The 21,052-nt window shown below is 38.8% G+C and overlaps 1 protein-coding gene and 1 long non-coding RNA gene across 3 annotated transcripts in view; both read right to left on the bottom strand.

Annotated features, from left to right (window-relative positions):
- Window positions 1-21,052, bottom strand: part of PKN2 (protein kinase N2) — a 49,930-nt gene that overhangs the window by 19,417 nt on the left and 9,461 nt on the right. For both annotated transcript variants that reach the window (XM_030495573.1, XM_030495574.1), the window contains exon 2: window positions 6,381-6,678. In XM_030495573.1, the coding sequence (XP_030351433.1) occupies window positions 6,381-6,678 (298 nt within the window). The remainder of the gene's footprint in view (window positions 1-6,380; window positions 6,679-21,052) is intronic.
- Window positions 634-6,374, bottom strand: LOC115611917. The gene is made up of 2 exons (XR_003992760.1): window positions 2,586-6,374; window positions 634-2,288 (listed from the first exon to the last, which is right to left on the bottom strand). It is a non-coding gene; the product is annotated as an uncharacterized LOC115611917 (long non-coding RNA).

Below are 21,052 nucleotides of genomic sequence, written 5' to 3'. Positions count from 1 at the left end.
TGATTTCTTCTACCCTAACAACTGAGAGAATACCTTCTCCATGGCCAAATGACATTAGTTGTCTCCTGGAAGATAAAATTTACCCGATACCAACAGTATAATCTTTTTTCCAACTTTAATCAGTCTTCCTTGAATTAAAACTAGGATGATGGATCAAGTCCCTGAAATCCTCAATTCTTAGAAAACACAGGCATTGCACTAGTAACTTGCAATGGAGAGACATCTGCCATTTCATATTGGTTCTCTAGAAGCTTCTGGTAACTAGTTTTTGAGATTTAATATATTTTACTTTCAAGTTTGCTGTGTAATTTCCTCCTAAATTGCAAACTCTGCTGAGGCTACATTCGGATTGCATGAAAGGAGAAGTTTTTATTTCCTCTGCTGCTAATTCACTCTTCACTTCAGGCCTCTTACTGCATATTCACTACTTAAAAGTAGCACAGAAACTACCACATTTAAAAATATATAAAACAATTCTGTGTTATCCCTCATCTGTTTTGTCGTTCAACCTTCCCCAGTGTTTTGGCTCGGTTTCTCTGTGAAACTGCATTTGAACAGCTTTACCTCAAATCTGTTCTTAATAAAAGAAAGATTAACGACGTGCTCTCCTCTCACTTATGTCTTCACATTCAACTAATCCTCACCTAATAATCTGTTCAAAAGTAGAACAAACGTGAAACTTGAAAGTCCCAGTGTCACATCTCCTTGTAAAGTAGCTTAATGGTCCAAATGAATATTTACCAACTTTAGATTTAAGATGCAGGCTTCTACCAATCAAAGATCCCAGCCTTCTGATGCTCCCTGGGAAGACTGTGGGGCTCCTGCAGTCTGTTTTCACAGCTTTTCAAGATGCACACAGGCAGCCTTCCTTTGCATTAAAACAACACTCAAGTTGCAAGTCAAGGACTAATTAGAGATACCACGGCTCAGGTTGCCCAGGCAGCTGTTATTATCTCCCTCAGCGTGTCTCCACTGTGAAGGTGTAACCACATCACTTACCTGGGTCATCTCAAGAGTTGGTCTGTACTTGTGGACCTAAACTACCCTCTACCATTTAGTTTAAATGGTTCTGCTATTAGTATTTTAAATGGTTCTGCTTTATTAGTAACCAGCAGCAAAGGAAACTTTTCTGAAGTATGGACTAATTGCTAGGAAGAAATCCATTTTTGCCTTCAGGCATTAATAGTTGCTTGCTGAACTCCCAGACATGAAACAAAATGGTTTCTTAACCAAGATTCCTTTCCTTTTTTTTTTAAAGGAAAATAAAAGTTTACCAACAGCTTTTCCTATTACGTGAATATCAAGTGAAGTAACAGATGTATTTCGTGTTATTTTTGCTGAACACCTATGAATGTTGTTGCTTAACACCAATGAGTTTTGTGCAGCTTGTTAGCACACATCCAGGCTGATGGAAAAGCTGCAGCACTGCTTCTCAGCACCTGCAATAGCCTCTTCTCATGAGAATATACTCATAAGGCTTAAAATAAGTTAATAGTGATGGTTTAACTGAGTTTAATTTTTTAAGATGTCTGGATTGCATAAGGACAATGGCAGTTTTCAGTCCAAAACATCTACCTTAACCCTGATCTTTGCTCTTCTGCAAAGCTTTTCAGTTTGAGTCTTTGCATAGTGCTCACTAGCAAAAGCTTCTTACTTCTAAATTACCTTTTACCAGCGCTCCCATCTAAATGATACTTGTTGGAGTACTGACACAACTCTGCTTCTCTGAGCCTGCTGCTCATTCCTTTGGGAACCCTTCCCCAGATGCTATTTCTCCAATAAGCCCAGTGTGAGATCCAGGGCCCCATGTAACCCTCTGAATTCGGGTTCCCAGATGGTCCTGCAGCACGCTGCTAAGCTACTCCATTAGCAGCAAGTGCACTTTGGTAAATAGTTAATTTTAATCTTATTTGAGGATATTTAACTGCAGTTAGCCTCAGCATCATACCCAACAGAGATACCTATGGTGCATGTTTAGGCACTTCTGGAGGGGGGGAAGAGAGGGGCTTTTCTCAGGGAGTCAGATGGTTGCATCAGCACTTGAACTAAGCCATCAGTGAGTCCAAGGCAGCAGTGGACATTCTGCACTCAGAGAACATCTAGCACTGACCTCCTGAAAACTCCTGAAGTTCAATCGCATTTCAATTCAGTAACTACTAAACAAGTGCCAGGAGATGGTTTCAAATTGCTTCAGTAATATTATTCCACATTAAGGTTTCCAAAAGTTACCATGACATTCCTATGGATACGAGCCCTGCAGGTGGAGTCTGCTGTCTAGAAGTCACTACCTCTACTAGTTTCCAGTAATTGGTCTTATATGGACACTTTGGTGCCTGACAGATTAACCTCACCATTTGTAGGCCCACACACAACAGTCTCTCCCCCCTGTCAGCTACTCATATTCTTAAACAAAATAAGTTATGTTTTTTGTGACCCCTACAGCTTGATGTAAAGTAGATAGCTCAGAAGTTAGGAGAATGTAAGAGGCATGAACTTGTCCCTTGGATTTTATGTTCTCCACGTTTTATCCAGTCTCAATTCCCTCAAAGGTTTTTCTATCATCGCACCTCCCTATCCACCGTTACATCAGCTCTATGGATCAGATTCATTTCCCAATTTATAGATATCACACTTATCTATAGATATCCTACTTATCAACTACATACCTAATTAAATCAGTGACTCACTGTAGGTGAGCTGTTTCAATCTTACACCTCACTGAGTCATATTAAACCCCTCAATCTCTATTGTTACTTTTTAGACACATGAAAGGAATAACAATTTAATCTGAGCTACTGTACAGAAGTATGTTTTCAAGAGACAGACTTTCTTCCTTTCTCAGGCTGAAGTGATTGTCCCCATATTGTATTACACATTAAAGTAAATCTGTGAGATTCTCAGCAGTAGTGGTCACTAGGCTTGTCCTACTCACTCTGTGTTGCTGCATTCTGCTTCTTTTCTAAGTGCTCTGCCTCTGCATCCTAGTATGACTAATACACTGCATGATAAGGGCAGACCTGGGTACAAAGTCTCACTTCTAAACCAAATCTAGATTCACCAGCAACCCCGTAGTGGTAAGTAAACAGATGTTATGCTAAATGCTGTTTCTAAATCATACATCTGCTGCCAAATCTACCCTCGCATTCAGTAATGCAGCTTTTTGGCAAACTGTATGTTTTGGTTAAGGTTTAATACCAGTTCTTCAAATAGGTGTGAAAGTAATTTCCTATGGCATTAGGACATGGAAAGCTTTCAGCTCTAGGCACCAAAACATCTTAACTTGCTTAAAATGGAATGTTATTAAAACATATTTTCCTACAGTAGATTCATTAACACTACATTTAATGGTTTTAATGTGTATTGGTTACACTGTGCTGATTACAAAAAGATACACTACAAATTAGTGGTGTGTTAAAAAACTAATGTAAGTTACGGCTTGATACCATAAGCAACAGTAAGAGTCACAGTAGCTTGCATGGCACTTGTCAGCTCTAAATCTGGAGCGCTTTACAACTGTATGTTCACACCCACTTTTCAGATACAGGAACCAGGAAAGATTAAATGACTGTTGCAAGTTACCACAATGACCTTTCAACCAGTCAACAGAGCAGTCCAAAAGGCTGCAGAGTTCAGGCCTGACAGGTCAAAGAGATCATCATCTTACAGGCAATGATTCTCTCAGTGTTACTTCTCAATGCCTGACTTTGCTACTTAGAACCTGCAAAACCATACAGAATATACTCTGGAAGACAGGGAAAAGCATAGGACCACCCCCCAAAATACATAAAGAGGACACAGACCTTGACTCCTGCAGCTGTTGAACCCTCTTTACCTTATTTCAGCATTTGGGCTCTGCACAATCTAAAGATTTCCCATGTATTTCCTTCCTTTTTTTAAAATCATCTGCCTCTGACTGACCAGAAGAAGGTCAAACACAAGCTGAAGTGAAAAGCTGTAACTTAGGGTAAAGCTAACCCCTGGAAACATTGCACTTATTTAGGGAGCTCCCATATTCAACAGCAAGTGGTTATCAAATTCACTGTTGATCCTGAGGAAAAGCAAGAATTCCCAAGCAGATACCTGTGACCTCTACACAAAGGTATCTTCTATCAGATAGCAGTGATCCTTAGGGCTATGTGTCTATGTATTAGCTGAATATTATGTGTATTTACACACACATAAGCACATACAGCTGGCGTATCATTAGTTTTCTATTGCCAACCTTATTTTGCAAAGGCCAAACTCACTAATACCTTAACTCAAACCTAAGGCTTTAGTATTAGAAATCAGAGTATCACCTAGATGACTTGCACCCATTAGCCTAAAGGCAGATAGAATGTTTACTGATAGTGCTTTCTCCTCCATGAATTAACGACCATGAATGAGGGAGGAGACAGCCAATTAAATTACAAGGCAAACAATATAAAACCCTCAACTGTTTCAGTTTTGGAGGTGGGTGCTTGTAGATCTTTGATCTAAAGAGAGATATTAAAAGAACTGAAGTTTGGGGCTTTTTTCAGAAGGTTATGCAATGTTCTGTAAAGTGGGTCTTATATAGGAATTCCTGATGGGATACTACACAGGGAATATAAAGATCTCGACAGGATTAGTAATTTTTTCTTGCATATTTCAGTAAGTAAGACTGTAAAAGCTATCTACCAATAACACTTTGAACAGAATGAAAGTTAAGAGACACAAAAGCAGCTAGAAGCACATTAGCTTATCAACCTTGATCTTTTATCCCTTCCATGAAGTCCCTGGTATTTGAATACAGGGCAAGATGAGCCTGGCTGCTAACAGTTATTCACAAAAGCAAGGGGCACCGCTGGCCTTTTCAGAAGTGTACTAAGGATCTGAACATAGAATCACAGAATGGTTTGGGTTGGAAAGGACCTTAAAATCACCCAGTTCCAACCCCCATCATCATCATTTAGGTCTTTGTACACAAACCATCTCTTTACAAATCGTAAAGAGATGCTCTCTTAGGGTTTACTGCGTTTCCTGAGTCACGCACAAGGACAATATTGCTCATTAACTCACTGTGATAGAGCTTTAAAATGCTGTACTGGAACAGGGCATTCTAACAAGAGCATTCTGTGCTCATCCATTTTTCAAGCTCTATTACTAGATGCATTTCACTGATTTATGTCCACACAGATTCTTACATTCAGTCTATATACACTTTGTATACACTTTTCTTTCTGTTCCACTCTTCCCATTTATTTAAAAGGAGGCACACTGCTGCAGGCTTTCATAAACCTCAGCTGACAGTGCTTCATGCTTTCTAAAAGCCCAGTGGCTATCTATGAGGCACACATTACTGTATTCATTCCCATTTCGTGATGCAGCAACTACTTACCTCACTACTTCCAACTATGCCGCCCTCTGCCCTTTGTGTCTTGTGAAGATCAAAAGCGAAAATGCAGAGAATAGAGAGAACACTGTGCAGGCCACCACGGACACTTTGACACTTCTGCAGCATGTCATCAGGCCAGATAGTATGAAAGTACCTGCCAGTACTTCCCTAAATTCTCACTGTAACCAACCTTTCTTCACAAGGATGGTACAGTCTTTTATTCTACTGCCCAAGCTTCTGAAGGCATTCACTTCACAATCATCTTCCATGGCTTGTGCACATGTATTAGCTTTTTGCTAAGGAGAGTCTCTGAAATGTGAAATCTCCAGGCTGGCAACATCTCATTCCACAAAGCTGAAAAAGGACTGTTTACTTACACAACATTCCATCTTTAAATACCAAGACTGGTACTTTAGAAAAACTACATTCAAAATGAGTATCAACTCACTGCCATGCCACAGAAATTGCCAGTTAAAACTATTGATTACAATTGTTCTGTGATAACAATTTCAAGTTACCTTTAAAAGGGTGGCTTCATTAAAGAAAAGCCTGAAGACTCAACACATAGCTGCCACAGCAAGAAATACTTGTTCAGTTAGTCTGGTAAGTGGTGTAAAAGAGTTTCTGAAAGTTAGATTTCAGTTTAAAAATAAGCCAACAACTTTTAAGTACAATTGTTACACTCCCCCCCCTGCCCTAGCATAAAAAGGTGTGCTAATGCTGATGCCTACAGCGTAACTGAGAGAAAGTCAGTGATTGAGACAGCATTTAAATACAGTAATAACTGAACATGAAGAACTGGTACATGTTAAGTTAGTCTTTAGAGCATCATCAGTCAGTCATGAAATACAGAAAACAAAACTCAAAGGGACTGCAGACTTCTTTGTGAATCAAAACAGGCAGACATAAGTAACAAACTCACCAGCTACGGATTTGCTCATTCCCAGAGCAACCCTTTCAAGTGCAATGGGATACAGCTCACCTAAGCTAAGAGGAAAAACTCATTTCACACAAAGCATGGTACCTGCAACATCTTCTGGGTCTGTTACAACGTGTGCATTGAGCTCCTGTAACTTATGATGCAAGTCTTCCAACTTCTTGTTTGACTTTTTCAAGATGTTGTCCACATATGCCAAGTTCTTTTTATCCGTTGTGACCTTCCTGAGGTTCTCTGCTCCCTCCTTGATTTTAAGTTCCTTCCTTATTTCCCGCTTGATTTGGTCCTTTACTTCATCCAGCTTCTGCTGTACCATAGTATCTGCAAAGTCCAACTTTTGGCCAGTGCTCACGTTCTCAGAGGCAAGGAGACTTTTGGCATCCCCCTAGAAAGAAAAACAGCAATGTAACTGCCAGCAAACACTGCTTCTTGACAGCGCACGCTGCACTCTTAAAATGACCAGGCTTTAGGCCTCTCTATGTTAAAAACTCCCTTTGTAAAGCCATTTACTAGCCATGGGTCTACACTCATGTTGCCCTAAAGCAATAACCTCACAAGACATGACACGTTAACTGGAGTTACATTTTGCAACAGATTTATTTTAAATTTAGTGACGTCTTTACTATGCCTATTTTTAACACCCGGAGATTTAAATACTTCTGGATTGGTCATGGCTGCCTGCCTGGCAGTTCTGTGCCTCAGAGCTAATGACTCACGTTTGTCATTTTCTAGATCTAATTGTGTGTTTTAATAGACCCAAATGGTTATAGGAAGTAAGACCAACTTCTAACAGTTACTATCTATGATGAATTTCTATATATTCATTAGAATAGATTCCTTTTAAAGACTGCAAAATAAAGAGTTAACTCCCTCCCCCCCCCCAGTGACGTTTGCAAATGTTTAATGAAATACCGGCATCTTTTACAAGGATTGGTCAAGATGTTACTGGAAAATAAATTTGCCTCTTTTTTAAATCTCTCAAATAAAGCTTTTCAATTTAAAAAATAATAATAGTAAAAAATAACTCTTATTTTCTTGTGCAGGCAAGCTAGGCTGAGAACAAGTAAAAAGCGTTGCAGTGATGAACAGGAGTTGTTATAGTAAGGGAGCAAGGTGAAAAGTCTTCAGACCACCAGTACGTATAAGATCTTACTTGTGCCTAGTGTATGGTTGTGTATCACTGAGCAGTAAAAGTACAAAGGGCACGTTACAGAACCTACATCAATATGAAGTACAAATAATTACATACATAATAACGCTTCCTGTGTGTCTTATACATAGACACTAGGTGCTATTCAAGCAGTCTTAGCTAGAGCTAAGTGAGTGAAGGTCACAGGAGGGCTCTCCTGAACTTAGAATCTGATCCAGTCATAATTCAGGATGTATTTAGTAAATGTGGGGCCTGATCTGCATGCATCTACCCAAAAGACCAAAATTCCAATAGTTTTTCTTGAACACAATGAAGAAATTGCCTACACTTCTGAAATATTTGGGTGAACACGAAGGTATTTGCAGGGATGATTAAAAATTTGGAAGTTGTGTGTGTAAAATTAGGTCTCATCACTATTTCCTGTTGGAAACACCAATAGTACAGCAGAGAACACTGTAGAAGGAAACATTCAGGAAGGAACTCAAGAAACACAGCATCAGGGTAATAAACTGTGAGAATGTCCCAGAACACATCATCTCTAGATACGGCCCACAGTGACTTGTTTGTTTTCAAAAGAATTTGGGGAAATGGGGATCATGACAGTTGTGCCTGGGCTGTACATGTCAACAGGTAACGCTGGTCAAACTATTTCAATCTGTGCACATTCCAGTGATGCTGCCTTCCAGAAGCAAGATCCAATCTAACAGTCCTCAACTATAATTTTACAAGTGTACTAAATCATCTTCAAACCCCTCTTATTAAAAGATTTCTACCTATAGCTGCTACCTGTAGTAGAACAAGTTCACAACTCAAAGACTCTGATAGGCCAAAAGCAGTCAGAATCTCTATCCTGCCACAGAATGTGTCTATCAGAGATTACAAACATGCAATTCAGAAATGACAAACTGAGTAAGAAACAAAAGGGGGGGGGGGTAATGCAAATTGATACTTAAAGTGCACTTTTGATTCCTGCAAGTACATTTCTGTCAGTGCACATTAAAATAAATGATTTATTATGCAGATGTAGAAAGCCTATTAATAGCTGTACTGGGAAATACATGACACTGCTTCCATATATAGGCCTATAAAAAGAATCAACATCTTTTTCCTAAAGAATAATCAATAGTGATGAGCAACTAGTACTAAGGTTCATATCCATAGCGAGGGAATCCAACCACCACGTGTTGAATTGTTTCTTTTGAGAAAAAACTGAAGCTGAGAATAAATTAATACAACAACTACACAGCAAACTAAGGATATCCAAATTAGATTCACATCTTTGATTTCCCTGTTTGTCAAACACAAAAATTTAGGATATAAAAAAGAGCTTCAAGATTAGTATACTACTATTTAGCCCTTAAAAACAGATCAAAACAGTGTTTGTGAATAAAAAGTCTGTATTTTAAACCATAATCCTTTGCACTTGTTCTGCAAGCTTCCTAGAAATAAAATCATCATCTACCTCCTTCTAAGCATGATATTACACTTCACAAAGTTCACAAGAGAAAGACTAGCAGTGAGTGTAGGAAACAAAACTCCCAAAAGACAAAACCCAAACCAAACCACCACCCCCCCAACAAAAAACCAACCATAAATCAATAAGAAAAACACCAAAAAAGGGAAAAACAAGCCCCAAATCTGGAAGAAAACCTTTGTTCTGTATTCCAATAGCACCTGCAGTATGCTAAAATTATGCCAAGAGTGTAAACTTCCCAAACAGAACAGTGTAATTAAAATATAAATAATTCAGAATTATTCTGGACTAGGATTTCCCAAAGACACTTCAGTTAATTGTTTTTCTATTGACAAAGCCATATGTTCAATGGGGGAGGGTTTTATCCCTTTACAAGCCCTACACCCCACCTGTTAAAGGGATGTTATGTTCTTCCACAAACAGGTTTTTGGAGCCCTTGTTCCAGATACAGTGTCTAACAAGTCTTCAATTAAATTAGATCTCCATGGTCATTAGTAATTTGCATTCCAAATATCCAGTAGTCAAGTTAAAAGTTCTCCTCAGCTTGAGCAGTCTCAGCAGCATCTTTGGACTTAGGGATTCAGGATACAGAGTCAATCTGCTGCTGAGACAGCTACGAGGTCACTGGTGGGGATGCTAACACTGGTCACGTTGCCTGTGCATTTCAGCATTCACCTTTAACTGCCCCCAAAAGCCACGGGCGATACTCCTGTCTCTCTAATTATACTTCTGAACTAAAAGTGTTCTGTCACCTAGTTACCTAGATGTGTCACCTGGCACAAAGGTGAAATAAGCTGCCTTCCAAGGAGGACACCGTGCACTCCGTGACCCTGAAGGTCACCGGGAATGCAGAGCAAGAGCACGTTCTGCAAGCAAAGTTGATCTGCTCCTGTGCTGACACGTTCTGCTGCTGGGATGGAACAAAGGTTTGAGACAGACCCTTATGCTGGAGAGACAAGCAGCCTCAGCAGTGGTCCATTTTAAAACTGATGGACACAACTGGACACAAAATCTGACAGTTGAGTGAGAAACGTGAGGTAGGATATCTTCCTTTAAGAAAAGCATCTCCCAATATGCCAAGTTCAAATTCTACTTCCACAGTGAGAAATGACTTAAATCACAGGATATTCCAGCTTTATTTGATGACAGCCTATTACAAGTCTCTTGTTAGAGCTGCATATTCTTCCAAAAAAATTTAGTTTTCCCATTTGGATAAACTCTGTCCCAGGCTGAGCCTCACATCCATTTGGACTTAGGTGTTCTGGCCCCTCAACCTGAAAATTAAGTATGTCAAAAGAAACAACAGTTGGAGGCAGGGGCCAGGTCCTTTCCTTTGCACTGCTCAAGCAGACAGGTTGCAAAGACAGAAGAAATCACTCACGCTCTCTATGCCAAGAAACCATCAATGGATTTTGCACAGCCACTTCCTCTACTCTCCCTCCCAGAAACATTTAACATCAAATATCTCAAGAGTGGAGATGCTCTGAAGCAGACAATGACTAAACCACTCCTGCTGGCAAAACAGAGAGCAGGCCTCACTGCTTTAAAAGACAACAGGATGGGCAGCCAGTTACTGATTCTCAGTGTCTTTTATAATTCTGGTGGTGTTTTGACTGCTTTTGACAGAAGAGAGGAGCCCATCTTTGTTGGGTGCATAGCATCCCTCACACCACAGCAGGCTGCTGCTGACCCAGTTCTTTGCCCCAGCAGCAGAAGAGGGCAGCCAGCACCCACTGCTGCTCCTCCTAACAACCTGCTTCTGGGCTCTATGGAAAGAGATTAGAGGCAGTGGTGCATGCTTCTTTGCAATGGGAAAATACATGTTTATGAGCCAGGCTGGAGATTTCGGAAACATCTCAGCATGTAATGAAACTGAGGCTATGTTTACTACAATAAACTAACAAGGACCACAAATTAGATAGTACTGCTTAAAGAAAAGAAAGAAAAAGGAACCCACATATACAGCTTTCCTTTCTGCAACGGCCTAATGACTCAACCTCACTTTGATTGCTGGCTCCAAGACTATCTATTTACAGAGATGAATTCAAGATGCCAGCCTTCAATTTCTGTACTCCTGGGAAATGTTTTAAGTATAATTGCTGAAAATAATGGGTAGTGGTCCAAGCATGTCTTTTAGTAACACACAGTCTATTCTGGCTGATGTGGTCAAAGAGAGTAGTAATGTTGTTTATGAAAACCCACGGGGGCCCCACACTTTTTCCTCAGGTCAATCCTGACCAGATCATCTGTGAGGCAGGTGCCTTGCCCAACTGCATCTACCAACTGCATATCCCATGTAAGGATAAAACACTTAAACTGATGAGCGATGGAAGTGGTACTGCTGAATATGTAGAAAAAGAGAGTACCATGAAGCTGAATATATGAAGAAGAGAGTACCATGAAGCTGAACGTATCAGAGGATCTCCTTAAGCTGTGTAAACTAAACGACTTCCAATTCAAAATGAGATTCTCAAATTGCCACCTCTTAGAAGAAAAAGATAACACTAAAATCCTGGCCATTAATAACTCCCAAAGACTTGCTCCTAAGAGCACAGTACAGCTGTACTCTGTTATACCATGTATTCACCATAGAGAATCTTGTACAGGGTAAGAATTCAGATTGCTGAATTCTGGTGCTAATTGTTATAGAATGGGAAGTGGAGCCTTAAACTCCAGCATGTTTAACAGCTGATGGGCACTCATGCACAACGTTACTTACACTTTGCACTGATGTGTTACTAGCACACACTCAACCTGCCTTTAGGAAAAGGCCAAAACAACAAAAAACCCCACATCAAAACTCACAGTAAAACACTGTGTATTTTTTCCTAAAGCTATTAACATCCATTTCTATATGCTCTTGGATATTAGCAACCATTTCAATGGATAATAGACAAAAACATAAGAAAACCTTTTTGACAAGTATAGTAAAGAATGCTTTGCTATTCGATATAAGCATACTAATTCAAAATATAAACCCAGACAGACTAAATGGTTATTAATTTTTCATTGTAGTTTGAAGAACTGGAAACACAGATTTGGAACTATTCTGTCTTTTAGTATCATTTTCTCAATATTCTTTTAGGAATAAAAAAGCAAAATAGAAGAATTGAGGGGAAAAAAAAGCAGTTGTTTTCCTCAGCTAACTGCCAAAGTCCCTGAAGCTCTCCACAGTAATTCCTGAAACCAGAGTAGGCTTTGATTTTAAGAACAATGTTAATCAATTGCAAACTTCCCTTCCCCCCCCGAAGTCATTCATAAAACCAGATGTGACGGCTTGTCTGGATTACTGGAACTACATGGACTATTTCCTCCTGCCCAGAAGCAAATGTGATTGTGGTCAAGATCTCAGCACTCACCCAATGTCAAGAACAAAAAAAACCTTGGAGGCTTAATAGATTTTGGCATTAGTTTGCTGTGCTAACATGTCACAAATCAGGATTTAAACTTAATCTAAGTCACAGCTCTCTGCTTTGTAACAAGAGCTGTTTAAGGCACAAATAGCCATAGTGCATTGCATTATATGTGCATGGATTCAAGTAGGATATTAAATGGGGTTCAAGTCTGGAATTCTGGCACCTACAAGAGAGGAAATAGACAAAAAATAGAATGGAAAAGTGTTCCTTAAACTAGGGATGTCCAACCCACAGTCCTCAGTCTGTGGTCCCCTCTCTCCCAGTGTCAGCTATTGACCCAGAGGGCAACATATGAATACTTCAGGAGGAATGCTTGTTTTGGGCTGCAGCACCTGGATGAAAAGCTGTGTGTCCTGCCTCAGCCAGAACATCGCACCTAAACCGGTAATGAAATTCCCTGGGGATTCCTTGCTAAGACCTAGGCATCCAGCCACAAACAATCCCTGATTAGGCCAGCGTTTACTAACACAAAGAGCATGCTCCCCCCGCTCCAGAAGGTGCTCCAACAGCAGCAGCCTTGTTTACAGCACTGGAAGTTGTGTCAGTGCAGTGCTGTGCCAAAAGCGATTATAGAAAGGGGCATAAGAGATAGGGATTTCCTCACCATGGAAGAGAGGGAAACCACTTAAAGAACTGCTGCCTTCAGCTGCTTCTCATTTTAGCAGCTCCTGATGATTTTATGCGAGGAGAAGGACCTGTGAGAAGGCTTCCAAAGAAATACAACATTAAATTAACTCCCAAGTCACCTTTCTTGTGATCTTGACTGAGGCTATGGCACAGCACAAGCAACAAGCACCTGAATCTGAGATCAGCAGATGGCTGAATATCCAAGAAGCGTGACTACATATTCTGGCAACAGGCATGGTACAGACACTTCAGTAGTTTCCAAACTTTTATCTATAACTTGGAGTTCCTACTCCCAGCCAAAAAATTCCAACAGACCCCAGCACAGTGGAAACAACCCTTACCCTCCCTAGTTCCAGATGTGCTGAAGAAACAGCACAAATCCGCGCTGCGATGAATGGGGGCTACTGTCACAACTTTGACTTGACCAGGAGCAAGGTCAGCATATGAAATTATGCCCATAACAAAACCTCTCCTCCATTCTTTATGAAACCCCGCTTAGTTTTAATTTAGCTTCTCATTTTTAAGTTCATTTGAAGTACCAATGTTTATCAGTGGTGCTACAGTAACCGAGTTAGTTTAAGATAAAGTAGCAGAACACATACTCGGAAGAAAACTGCATCCTACATAATTAACATGGTTTCAAGCCGACCACACACAGGAGTAGAAGCTCTATTAAATGCCAAAAATATAAACAAGCTCTTTCAAGATACAGGGAAAAAGATTTTATGAAGTGTTAATTCCATACTGCATGCTGGAAGTATCTCCAATAACGATGTATCATAGAACTGTGCCAAGAAGACTGAATTCCCACTAAAATGCACTCTCATCTAGATGCATGCAGTACAAGCACTGAAATGATAATTTCCTCATCTAATTCCTAAAACATTATCATATTGAAATGATAATTTCTAATTCCTGTAACATTATCATAGCATGTATTCAGAATGTGATAAATACACATACTCCCATTTAAAAGATGAGGAAAACCGAGTGGATTAAATAACAGTTCAATAAGTTAAAGAGAAGCAAGCTCAAAGAAGAAGTTATTTTAAGAAAAGAAGTCCCTTAGTCACAGATTCTGATCTGGAGCTGTACATTTAACATGCTGGACTGGGCAGTGAAAATCAACACGCATGTATTGTCATATATGCTACTGCCAACACAGGAATTCCAGGCACAGACCTGTTCTGCATTTCCCAAATTTGATCTGGAAAATTCTGCCTTCTTTTGAGACATACTTGGGGAAAAATTCTTAAACAAATACAAATGTAAAGACTGGTAAATAGCAGCAAAATCACTCTTTTTGTGTGTCTGACAGATTGAGGCTGCTTTGGAAAAAACCAAACCAACGAACCAAACCAACCAAACCCTTACAGTTTAGAATTGATAGTAAAAAGTAAGCAGTGAAAGGGATTTAGGTTTGGGGGTTGTTTTGTTTGTTTGTTATTTTAAACACTTTCAAATGAACCTGGAGTTACTGTTTTCATCATGGAAACAGTGTCATTTTCTGTACCATGTAAGTATATAAACACCACCATCCTAATGGCCTACAATTATTTCTTGCATATATAAAGTACATACTTTTAAAGTGTATATTTTAATATTCTTGCCAAATACTACATATGGGTATGATGTATCCATTTCTTTTAGAAATTAATACACTCATTTTGAATGACTGTTACAGACTAAACCAAGGGGGTTTTGGGGGAAATTCTTGTCTCAGTTTGACTTGATTGATATCTCTGCAGTTACATTAAGCTCAAGTTTGGTGCAGGCAGTTGTTTTACTGCTCTGAAATGCTTGAAGTCCAACAGAACTTACTGAAGAAACAGAACTATTTCAGATAAAACTAAGGTCATGCAAATGTGTGGAGAATTTGCCTCTAAGTACCAGTAATATAGAAACTGTATCTGTCCATGACAGATGAACACTCTCCCCCTTCCCCAAATAAAACATAACTAGTAAGGCATCTGTTAAAGTGTGTGTTAAAGCAAACACCTAGAATAAAGCATTTCTGCTGCTACACAGAGTTAGTATAATTTGGGTTTATGTAATCCCAATATAAATACTTCTATTGTTTGTTTGGGATTTTTCATATAAAATGCTTACCTAATTTTGTCTAACATTCAGAGCAGAATAATATTACACATACAGCTCAAAACGTTGGAAAAAAAATAGTAACTACTATATTATCCAAGCTACAGGATATGATGTTTAATTTGGTAGAAGAGAATTTCGAAGGTAAAAAGGTCAGTCAACAGACATGAGTCACAATCATGCCTTATGACTTTGATAACTCCTCCTCAAATACAATGCACACAGTACAAAGGTGATAGTTTACTGGGCGTGCATCCAGAAAACACTTACCTTCATGTAAAGTTAACATTGCAACTATACATTTTCAGTGGCTGCAATGTTAATATTAAGATAAACAATTATATATATAATAATACAATATATAACTATATATTATAGGCATAATTTCTGCTTGTGAAGAGGTTTCAGTCACTACACAGGAATATAAAACCCCAAGGAACCCAAGCCCCAGTTATTAACACTTAATGACAAACAGATCCACTCCCATCTGTAAGGAGGTTTTCTTCTATTGTGATAAAAAGGAATTAGATAATAGCTACTGTTATCTAATTAAAATGCATTATTATCCATCTCAAATAATGTAACAGATTGACCATTCTGCTCATCCATAAATTACAGTATCAGCTATTGCTCCCTCTGTAGTCTGTGGTACTTAAAGTGTTACACACTCTAACTAAACCACAAGGGAAGAATGCTAACACACCTTACTACAAAAACAAGTCAGTACCATTTGGGACTTCTCTGTTTGTTCAGTGTAGGTTAAAGATTTTAAATTATTAGAATGATGTAAAAGAACTCCTCAGTAGCAAACAGGAGTTCCTCAGTAACACAGACAAGTGCCAGGACACTGTTAAAGAACAATACATTCACTTCTTTAATCTGAAAAACACAAAAAACTTGCCCATGTATGAGAATCTCCATTTCTGGGATGGGTAATTGTGAATTGGAAAAAACCAAAATCTCTGTTTCTGGCAATTCCAGCTCTCAGCACAGACAACTGATATGCAGTCCATTTAACTTTACTATATTTTACAGGAGCTATTTTTAGCCATTGCAAAACTAATGGAAGAGCTGAGAGTCTACATTCCACTTTAATTAAGCCATCTGCTTTAGCAGCCAACTATTTTGTACATTAGAAATGCAGCAAGTCGTATCAGAGATAATACCAACATCTGTTTTATGAGGCAACGGGCCAAGTGGCTAAATACTAGATCTTGGTGAAGGAACCAGATTTTTTTGCTTTCTAGGACTGTGCAACAGCGCCTTCACCACAGCTTATGGGTAGCCGAATCTGTTAGTATAGAAAAGGGATGTATGTTTGTATTTATACCAGAGAACTTGGTCTTTATACTGCAGGATTGAGAACTCTTTCACGTTAGTTCTGGCTATTATATCTGAAGTTACTTAAGTTCACACCCTGTACTCCAACTGGCTGGAAACGCTGCTCCTGTTTGTGCCTCCAGCAGTAAAAAAGGAGGATGGGAAGTCTTCCTTAAACCCTCTCTTCATCTTTACAGGTGGTCAGTAGAAAAGATGACTTTTCACGATAGGGATAAGTACTGCCACACCCAAAATTCCACTTGCAGAGATGCAGGCATCTCATTCCATGCCTTTCCAGTAAAAGTTTATAGATGAACACACAGTTATTTATAGAAGCATTACTTCACATCCCCATTTGTCCAAGACTTGTACAGAGCATCACTGATGTATGCTGTGGTACATCTGAAGAGTGTTTTTGCAACCCTTCTTTCTCTGACCCTTGAAATACGGTAGAGTAATTTTCACTGGCTTTTAATATCCATTTTCTATTTAAGAATTCCCTAGGTATTTGTGAAGTCATGCAGAAACAGAAGCCCATCCTAACCTACAACACAAGCAAAAAAAACATATCCTGACTTGACTGCTTTAAAAGCAATAGTAGTGAAAAAGAGGCACGTGATTTCACTTACTGATTATGGGGACTACAAAAATATTCTTTAAACCTTGACATTTCAAAACATAAATCTGCTCAAAGTTTTGGTTTTAGAAACTATCGATATTTTCTTTGCTTGCAGGAGCCCTGATCCCCCACTGACCTGCAGTACAGCCATCCAAATCTACCTTCTTACCACCCAAACCGAACCTCTGACATTTAGATGAAGTTGACAGTGAGAAGTGTTTAATAAAAGTCTAGGATTTTAACTGAAGGATTTCTCATTGGTCATTTAACAAGTTTAATTCTTTATACTCAGTCTCAGTACCATCTCCCAAGCAAACTCTTTCCTCTTCTGCATGTATATTTGTGTAGGACTCTCCCTCCATCTAGCTCTTGTTACCAGCTCAGTTTCAATATCAGCTAAATTGAAAATGGGAAGCATCATTTTCCCGATAACCAATACACCAATGAGATCTGTAACATAACAGAAATAAAGCAGCACAAAACAGCAGCTTTCCAATGCATCATCTATAGATGTGCCTATAAAAGTAAATCTTAATGGATATTCTCTAAACCCAAGTTTACATAATAATGGCAAGAAGTTCTCACCTTATAATTGCATTCAACTAGAGGAATGATATGGTGCATTTTTGTACTGCTGAGTGTTCAGAAATCCCACAATGAAGCATACTTGTGAGTGATATCAATGCCCTTCCTTTTTCAGAGTGGGTAAGATTACACATGCATTCGATGTGTTTTCCAGCACTAATCATGAGAATGGAATCTTGAACGTACTATTTAACCTCTGTTTATTCTAAATTGATCAGTTCCTTAATATCAAAAGCCTCACCCTATTTTACAGGGCACATAAACAGAGTAGTTTTCACACACACTTACAATTAAAAACCCCCAACATTCTAGGAATGTTTGTTGCCAATATTCCAATGTAATGATTTTGATATGCACATGGCTCTTCTTCAAGGCTAAAAGTTTTCCCCTTCATTGCAGTTCAGAAGCATATTAGTTATCTAGCAGCCTGAGAAAAACCTTTAGTTGGTTATCAAAACCATAGCATCAAAATTATGTTAAACCAAAGTAGAATATTCTGCTTTATTAATAACCAAGAGCCACAAAATACTCTAGATTTGACATTCAGCAAAACCTTCATGAAGAAGTCCTTCAAGCTAAAGAAAGAAATTACTGCAGTCAGAAGCTATTTATGGTTGAAGTTTAACCTGTTGCATTCCCAAGAGTATCTACTATGTATTCCTCTATAATGAGCTATCTAAATCTAAAGCATGTCATCTTTAGGAGATGAAAAAAAATCTACAAACTAACTTTTGACTGAAAAATACCAGCAAGAAGACTGCTTGTATCTGATCAAAGAGATCAGCATATTCTGACTTGAATTTTAGGAGGTCGAGGCTACTTCCTAGCTGCATTTGAAAGGGTGTGCAAGTGTGTTTTGAGGCTCTCTCAAGCATTCTATTAAAGATGTCAAGAGTCACAGGAGAAAAATAAAAAGCAGTCTCTGCAATAAAAAAGGAAATTGAACTACACAAAAATAAAGTACAGTCTCAAATCTGTCCACACCATCTTCCAAAATAAGATACTATATTTAGCTCAGGCCAGCAGCCCCTCAACTACGCTTCTCTGACTACTACTGGTTGCTTTTTCACATCTTTCCTACTAGCCAGAATGCAATGAACTGGCATTATTATAAACATTTGGGGGTACAGCCAATGCTTCTGCCTAGACACAGGTTCTCCCCATTTCCTGAAGATGCCAGAACCACAGCCAGCTCTTCCCTTCTCCTTCTGCTAACCCTGAGAAAGGAGTTGGCACCTCTGATCATTCCCAGTATATGCCACCAAAATGCTCATTGCTGCTGGAGCTCAGACTTGCAGGAATTGCCAGTGGATGTACTTGACTATGTAACTAAGCTTCACATATATTCACTGTGATAAAGAAACACTTAAATACTGCAGGACAGCAGACATTATAACAGTGGAAAAAGTCATAAAAGTAATTAGAAACATCTGACCAGCTATATGGTTAGCAAAGTGCAAGACAAAAATTAGTGAAGGAAATCTGCAGAGAATACTACATGCTAGATGGAGAAGAAAAGAATTCAGCTGCATAGTTTAGAAAATGAATGTGAATAAATTCAGAACATGGATGCCTGTAGTTAAGTTTTTGAGTATCTGTTTACTTGAAGTACTGTGTAAACCTTACAATGACAGCAAATTAAGTAAATGCAACAGATGGGAAGGCAGACATATGCTAAAGAAATGAGACGTTACTTTTGAGTCCATAAAAAAAACCCAAAGTGTTGTCTATTCTAGAAAGGAAAGAGTTAGAAAAATGAGGGACCACTTGCAGAACTCGCATCTCTCTTGGCTTTCTTTCATACCCAAGGTCACCTGGTTCCAGAATCAAATTGAAGTCAAAAGAAACCAATTCCCACATGCAGGGCAGCTGCTGCTCTGACAGTGCCACCAAGTTACTCCCATCAAAAAGAAACACTTCAGAAAAGAGCACTTTCATATTAGTGCTGGCTGGCTGCTAACCTGAAGAACAGAAGATGATACTGGATCACTGCAGCAGACCAATGCTCTTTTTCCTCCTGCACTTAAAAAAATTATAAGGATTTCCTTCTTTTTTAATCTGTCATAAAATTTTAATTAAAGTAACTTTAATAGATTCACTCTCTTGTACAGAATCCTAATGCAGGTGAACAGCAATTCTTGAAACAATTTAACAATCAAATTGTTTCTGCATTTTGCAGTATGTTACAACAAAAGGCAGAATTCAAGAACCCCCCCAAACAAAAATGAGCTGCTGCTGCTGAACGCCATGTACTTTGCCATGGATACTAACTTCATTTGAAAAGAGCACACACAAAATGAAAAGGAAGGAAGTCAGATTTAGATATTACTTTGTGAAGTGACTTATGGGATGAGGAATCATGTTTGAACTGGCCTGATAAAGAAGAAGAGTTAAAACTGATTAGTTTTCTCCCAACAGATGAATAGTTAATTTGAGTCGGACTTACTGGCATGAATAAAGAAGTAGGGAATAACAATTAAAAAACCCCCTCTGAAATAAATTAGTTTGTTCTAATGTTAAAATACTTCTGGTTTAAATTTTAACAGCCATCTCTTCAGGAGACGAGACACCCAACCCACAAATCCCAGCAGCTTGAAGAAAACAGCATTAAATAATGGGTTAAGTTTCAAGAACAAGATGTAAATAATCTTCCCGAGGATCTCTAATTATGCAGATATTATAACGTGCAAACGACAACTTTTAACATTCAGCCATTCTCAGCCTAAAACACCAGCTTCGTATGAGCTTATAAATAAGCAACAAACAAACTCAGATATTGAGGAAAACATGCTTCCATTAAAGGAGATTGCCGAGTCCTAAATGGGCAGCAGTTCAAGAATGCTACACTAGTAGTCAGGCATGTACGATTTACAGTACTTTTCTACTGCTGCCACTAAGTTTAGAACATGTCCTACAAAAAGGCCCTGCTGGGTTTAAAAAGCTCTGTAGATCTGTAGTATGCTTTTTGGGGTACTTTTCAATACAAATCTTTGACTCTGTCTTCCAGAAGCTTTTGCTAGAATCTAGTTTCCTGTATTCTGTCTCCCCATTATGCCCACGTTGTTCCCCATGTGCTCCAGACAGGTTGTCAGCGGCACGTCTCCCTACAACTTCAGAGGTTCATAACATCCTTTTGTCTTTCAGTCTAAAGAAAAGCTGTCACTTCTTTGCCATCATTTGTCTTATAATTTTAGCCTATGTGAATTGAGAATTAGGGAAGAAATAATCTTGTCATGTCATATGCAGGTCTGTCTATAAAGGGAACATCCTCTTAAAGCACATTCCACTTCATTGTTGTGCAAAATCTTCTCATACAAATAAACACATGAAGTAGAAAAGCAGCGAATGGTTTTACATATTAGGCTTGTAAAAAGCAACAAGCCAGACAGTCAGTTTGCATTCCTCCTGAATTCTCAACACTAGTTTTGCAGGCTTATGTTACTTAAAAATCCAAGTGATAATCTGCATCAC

The sequence above is a fragment of the Strigops habroptila genome, chromosome 8, assembly GCF_004027225.2.
Source record: "Strigops habroptila isolate Jane chromosome 8, bStrHab1.2.pri, whole genome shotgun sequence".
Taxonomy (NCBI): Eukaryota; Metazoa; Chordata; class Aves; order Psittaciformes; family Psittacidae; genus Strigops; species Strigops habroptila.
Note: the sequence above shows the minus strand (reverse complement) of the source record. Positions and strands in the feature narration are given on the sequence as shown.